At 37.2% G+C, this 6,103-nt stretch overlaps 1 protein-coding gene across 4 annotated transcripts; it reads left to right on the forward strand.

Annotated features, from left to right (window-relative positions):
* spata7 (spermatogenesis associated 7) lies at positions 1–5,633 on the forward strand. Of its 4 annotated transcripts, none has more exons than XM_063499911.1 (12): positions 1–219; positions 1,034–1,096; positions 1,185–1,274; positions 2,425–2,472; positions 2,729–2,826; positions 2,980–3,434; positions 3,546–3,591; positions 3,821–3,939; positions 4,030–4,080; positions 4,177–4,260; positions 4,443–4,500; positions 4,577–5,633. In XM_063499911.1, exons 1-12 carry the CDS (start codon positions 204–206, stop codon positions 5,183–5,185), a joined length of 1,737 nt encoding a protein of 578 aa, XP_063355981.1. In that variant the 5' UTR covers positions 1–203; the 3' UTR covers positions 5,186–5,633. The 4 variants fall into 4 exon arrangements, with proteins under 4 accessions (XP_063355981.1, XP_063355982.1, XP_063355983.1 ...); XM_063499912.1 differs by having other exon boundaries at positions 4,183–4,260; XM_063499913.1 differs by lacking the exon at positions 1,185–1,274.
* The last annotated feature ends 470 nt before the right edge of the window (positions 5,634–6,103 follow it).

Here is a 6,103-nt window from a genome sequence, read left to right on the forward strand (position 1 = left end):
GCATGGCGACGGGGAAGCGTTGCTTCGCTCTTCATTTGCTAAATTTGCTAAACCTTTGATAGGTTATTACTTCTACGATATTTGATTGTATCACTACGTCAGCATGTTTACGGTTAAGTACAGTGAAGTTTCTGGATGGATCCGAGCTCTGCCATCTCTCCCTCAGAATATTTCCGAGGTTGGGATATGCTGAGTGTAGTATTATGGACTCAAGAATAGGTATGCTAATGCTATTAGCATTGGTTAGCCATGTAGCTGGATAATGAGTCGGGAGACGTTAGCACATTTAGCTTTTGCTTAAGCAGCTACCTAAAGATAAGCTCATGTCCACCGTGTTTACTGTTAATAATATGGCTTCAAGTCGGTCAGCACAGTGGTTACTAGTCACGTTGTCTGTACCGAAAAACAGCTTGTAAAATGATGCTTCAGTAAAGCCAGCTTACGTTTAGTGACATTTTTAACCTGTTAAATCTTTATTCGTTTCTTCCTGTTTCTAGTTTGAAGAGATCCACTATATCAGCTTAGTACTGCCCTCTATAAACTTAAAACCAGTATGTACTCTTATTGTTTGCTGGAGCTTCGTCTTATTTTATTTTCAGTGTTATTCAAACATTTACTTCAAATTATGTTAACACTTTTTGAGTATTTAATATTTTTATTTGTAAACAGTCAGTGTTATAAGCATTAAAACCTATAGCACAGAATTTACCCAGAAAGTCTTGGAACCCCTTAATAGTATATTGCCAGGTCCAAAAGAAAATACTCAGTACTGTAATATGTTATTAGTTAAATGATCAAAAAATACTAGGAAATGCATAGATTCCTGTTAACTAAATTAGCATTGCCTTACTGTGTGTGGAGTGAGGAAAATCTTGCTGTGGTAAACTTGCTGTTTTAGTTATCTAAAAATATTTAGTCTTGAGAAGCGCTGTGCACCACATACTTATAAAATTAAATGATAAATGAAAAGTTTTTAATCATAAAAAACCTGTAACTGATAAAGTGTGAGTCATAACACTTTTTTACATTTTAGGGAGTGTGTCATCTGGACTGGGGTACAGCCCTGGTGTGAGAGGAAAGGCTTTGAAAAGTAGTCGTAAGTATTATTACATGCTCATGAGTACTGGTCATCTGTAAGAAGAGCTTAATTTAATAGTGTATCATATATTGTTTTGTGTTTTTAGCTTTCTGTCCACTCTCCTCTAGCAAGTTGACACAATCCATCATTAAAGACCACATGGTGTCTCATTACAAAAAGGTTTACTCAGCTAAAGGTGAGCTGCATGGCAGGTATATTTTACAGTTGTGGTCATGGTAATTTGGGGCTGTTAATGATTTATTTGAACTGTTCTTTTTTCAGGGTGCATTGATTTTACAGCATACATCTTTAATTACTTAAAAAAAACATTAATGGATGGATTTGTTCTGGATTGTCTCAAAAAAGTCAAAAGTTTGCATATACTCAGATACATACACTAACTTAAATTTCATAATAACTCGTGCTTAAGGTTCTTTTAATTGACAAGGTCAAAGCCTATTAACGTCTCATTGGTGATCATGATCGACAGCTGGTAGTTTTTCTTTGGAGCATAAGAAGGTTGGTTTGACAGGACTCATTAGATTGATCAATATTCAGAACAGTGGGAAAGTCCAAGGAACCCACTGAAGATCTAAGAAGAACAATAGGAGTTTACTCTAGATTTACACAAGTTGGAGCCATTTCTAAACAACTGCAGATTCCAAGATCATCAGTTCAAACAGTTATAAGGAAGGTTTTATGGTTAGATCAGACAAAGATTAAGCTATTTGGCCACAATGACAAGACTTAGGTTTGGAGGATTAAAGGTGAGGCTTTCGAACTTAAGAACACTGTACCATTTGTCAAACATGATGATTGTAGCATTGTGCTTTTTAGCCGATTTGCTGCTAGTGGTACTGGTATACTGCACAAAGAGGATGGAATAATAAAGAAGGAGGAGACTACCTCCAAATTCTTCAACTTCACCTCAAATCAACAACCTGATGATTGAAACTTGGACACAATTGGGCATTCAAATGGGACAATGATCTAAAACACACATCAAAACTGATTTTGGAATGGATAAAGAAAAGCAAAGCCCCAGTCTCATAGTAAATATGTGAACTTTGTATAAAAACTGGTTCTGTACCAGGAAACCAACATGTGAATGACCTCAACCGATTCTGCCAGGAAGAGTCAAATATCCACCTAGAATTGTACCCAAAGCTTTTTTGTGTTTACCCAAAGGATCTGGTCCAGGTGCAACATGCTAAGGGATATTTAACCAAATATTGGTGTGGATTTATGTATATATTTGAGCCTGTCTGTATACTTCAGACCAAAACTAAGTATTGTGTTTAATTCTGTTGTGTAATAATACTAATAGTTTCTATCTTATCCACCAGCTGCCATTGATACCTCAGTACCCAAAAGCTTGCTGTATAGTGTGAAGTGTAAGTATACATATATATGGTGGCCATACTCTGTTCTTATGACTCATACAGCAGGAGATGTTGGGACAAGATAAATTTAGATTGTGTCATAAGTTTAGATAATAATGAGACAAATAATGCCATAATTAGCAGTGCGTATAATAAATAAATAATAGGCAAATAAAGTAAAGTATATGCTTTGCTGCTGGTGATAGTTCAGCAGTGCAGAGAATTGCATCTATTGTGCTACTTCAGTTGTTTTAATACCTCTTTACAGACAATGACCAGATCAAGCGGGATAGGTTGAGGAAAAATGGCCGTCCTCAGTCAGCACCTGCACAGAGGAATAGCAGAACTTCATACTCTTCATCACAGGTAAGAAAATCTGGTGTTGTCATTGATCACTGCTTCATGTGATGCTAACAAATTTTTACTAGCAGATTTCAAGCAAACGCAAAGCCAACTTTATTTGCTTGGAATCTTTTTCAGTCTACACAACAACAGACTCACCCCATGTGTGTTTTTTAGAGCAGATTATCTGTGCAGTATGATGACAGCACCTACCTTTGCTCGAGGAGCTCCTTGGTTTCCAGCCCTAGGTTCAACACCACCTTTAAAGTCAATGAGATGGTTTATCCATCGCTCAAAGTCAGCTCTCATCACACTCGCCCAGCATCAGAATTGAAGTATCGGAGCCCGGAGGCAGCTCTTCGAAGAAAGTCGTCAGCTTGTTCATTGGCAGCATCTGGAGATCAGAGTTCCTACAAAACCTTCCAGGACCCTGTCCGGAAGACATACAGCGGAGACTTGCTACTGAAACATTCACAGCACTTTACACAAGACAAACCTTTCACTCCTAAGACCTTAAAATCAGATAAGAGCTCATACCTGTCAAAATATCGCTACTACAGAGCACCACAGAGAAAACCTACTCAGGACTGCAGCAACTCAACATCATTTCAGCAGGAGATGTGTGATGGAAGGTAACGGCTGAATGTCTTGATGAGACTGCAGGTCTAAAGATGTGTCTTGGGAGATTTTTTTCAGCATGTGCTGCTTGTGTCTTCACATGTCTTATGGTTGTTTTCATACAGCGTAAAGAACAAGGACTCCACGCTGGATGTTGATGAGCCATCTCAGGTAATTTGGAGAATTTGATTTGATTAATAACGCATACATATCACAATTTATCAGTAATACTTTTATTATCTTTTGTTCCCTTTAAAATATGCCTAAAGCAGAAGGCAAAACAGAAGCATTTACAGGCTAAAGATAACAGAATCTATTTGATCACAAGAAAGCTTTGGTAGAATTGAATTACACTTCCCATTTTCCAGCCTTCTTTTCTTTTTTCTCTTTTTTTCTACAGGGATTTATTACAGAGCATGAGTGGTTTGAGGATGAGCTTAATGGCACATATTCATCATCAAGACAAAAGAGTCGAGCAGCCAAGGGCAGAGAGCGCAGTTTTTTCAACTCCTGGTCCAGGTGAGCTCATGAAGTAGAAGAGGACATTGTATTTTATTATTTATTTAATTACTTTGTTGGGTAAGATTCTTAAAGTGTTTCATCTTCTAGGGTCTCACCAGAAAATAGGAAATCTCCCAATATGATGAGAGTGTCCACAGAGTAAGTTCACCAACCTTCTGATTAGTAGACATAGACAAATTTTAGCAATCTAAAGTAATACATTATCTAATAAATGAATTATTGTGTTTTGTTGAGGAATAGAGAAGAAGAATTAATGTACCTTGAATTCATTTCTGCTGTGACAGAGGATATCTTGTCCAGGGGACACATTTCTGACAGGTTGAAATATTTTAATTTTTTTACATTTTCTGTGCCATAGTTAGATGACAGATGTACAGACGTTTGCACAGCTTGTTAATAACTTTGTATGTGTCTGATAAAGGAGTTATTGGTTAAATAGTAGCTATGGGAGTCTTATTTTGAGTAATTACTGACATGTAAGTGTCTGTGTCCTCTACAAGGGTCCTAGACCGTGTGTTAAATCGGCACATCGACATGAATCGTCATCAACTGGATGAGGTCAGCATGTAATTTCATGCATAATAGTTCATGGCTTTTTAAGCTGTTCTTATAAGCCTGCTTTGCTTGTTTTTAGGGTAAAATGCGCCACCTGCTGGAAGTGTTGCGTAAAGACTTTGACGAACCAACCAACATATCCAACTCCAATGCAGAGCTTGAAAAAAAGGAGAATTATCTGCTTGATAGCCTCCTACCATGTCTGGAATCAGTGGGAAAACATGTAAAGACCAAAGAAGACAATGACTTGTTCCCTTATGTTTCCCCAATTAAACACTGTGATTTTCCAGCTTATACTGATCCCTTATTGGCCTCTACGCCCTTACGCTCTCCTGCAAGAACTCCTTCTCAAACTGAAATAACTGAAAAAGATAAGAAGGGTGACAGTGAGGGAAAGTTTATTGACTCTTCTTTGGTCAGTGAGCATGTCACTGATAATACAACAGCCAGTGAAGAGGATTTCCATATAATAGGCACAACTGTTACAACCAGCGTCCACAGTGAAACCCAGGAGAATTCTGCTATAGCCAGTGATCAAGAGCAAGCTGATGGACAGTCTAATGAGCTTGAGGATCTAGGGAAAAGTTTGTCAGAGTCGTTGCATGTGTCCAGCAACACACACTGTGAAAGTGCTGCCAGTGAGCAACATTCAAATACAGGGGATTCTGGCAGCGATGATGAATTTTAAGTTTTTATTGTACTGTGGGATTTTATATCCATCTACATTTTTACCGAGTGAAGTGTGTTCCAGAGAATGAAGTGATATTTTACATTTTTAAAAGGTGTCATATAAAAAGAAATAACACTGGTTATTTACGAGCCTCACTAAAGAGTGTTGTACTTCTGCTTTGTTTTCGATGAATTTTTAACAACAAAAGCACAATGAAAATGTCACAAAAATAAGTCTGAGCTTTAAAGTTCTCATTTAGGATGGGGATAAGCTTGATCACTTAGGGTTAGGTGGCTGAGCTGCAGTTTACCTCTGCAGTTAGGTTCAGTATACTGCCCTGTCAGTTTTAAGTACGATGTAGCACAAGTTAACATTTTCAGATAAGGTGTGAAGTGTGTTCAATCTGAAAAGTCCACTGTTACCAGAAAGTGTCTTTACAACTCCAATAAAATTTGCTTTTCATTCACTGCTTGCTTCTGATTATTGAGACTATCATTGAGGTTCTTAACTTGGGAAATATTGCAACTGGGAAACGATGAAAAATAATCTATTGTATGTATATAATAGATTTTATGTACACTTCACAGGTAATCTGCAATATTCTACTGTCCAGTTATACATGTCTACGTTCTCATACACATTCATTTTAATAACTCATTTTCAATGCTAATGTGCAACATCCTCAAGTAAATTCGTATTTTTTGAAATCTTTTAAATACATACCAGTGTTTACCATGCTGTGTGTGTGTGTGTATTATTTTGTCAGTAAAGGTTTTATATTTATCTGTTATTTAATTTTCGTGCACTGTGTCAGGGAGTATAAACGTGATTTCGTTATGCTTGAATCTTGAAACTATTTATTGAGCAATATCGTGTGTTTGCCATTACAGCTGTCGACTAAGCTATGGGTCGATGTAAAAAGTAAACAGACAGGTC

The sequence above is a fragment of the Pelmatolapia mariae genome, linkage group LG16_19, assembly GCF_036321145.2.
Source record: "Pelmatolapia mariae isolate MD_Pm_ZW linkage group LG16_19, Pm_UMD_F_2, whole genome shotgun sequence".
In the NCBI taxonomy this organism is placed as follows: domain Eukaryota; kingdom Metazoa; phylum Chordata; class Actinopteri; order Cichliformes; family Cichlidae; genus Pelmatolapia; species Pelmatolapia mariae.

What these genes read in the sequence shown, in the direction of transcription:
- spata7 (XM_063499911.1), top strand. An exon ending in CAGGAGATGTGTGATGGAAG is followed by an intron (nt 3,435 to 3,545) that starts GTAACGGCTGAA and finishes GTTTTCATACAG; the next exon opens with CGTAAAGAACAAGGACTCCA. An exon ending in ATCGTCATCAACTGGATGAG is followed by an intron (nt 4,501 to 4,576) that starts GTCAGCATGTAA and finishes GCTTGTTTTTAG; the next exon opens with GGTAAAATGCGCCACCTGCT.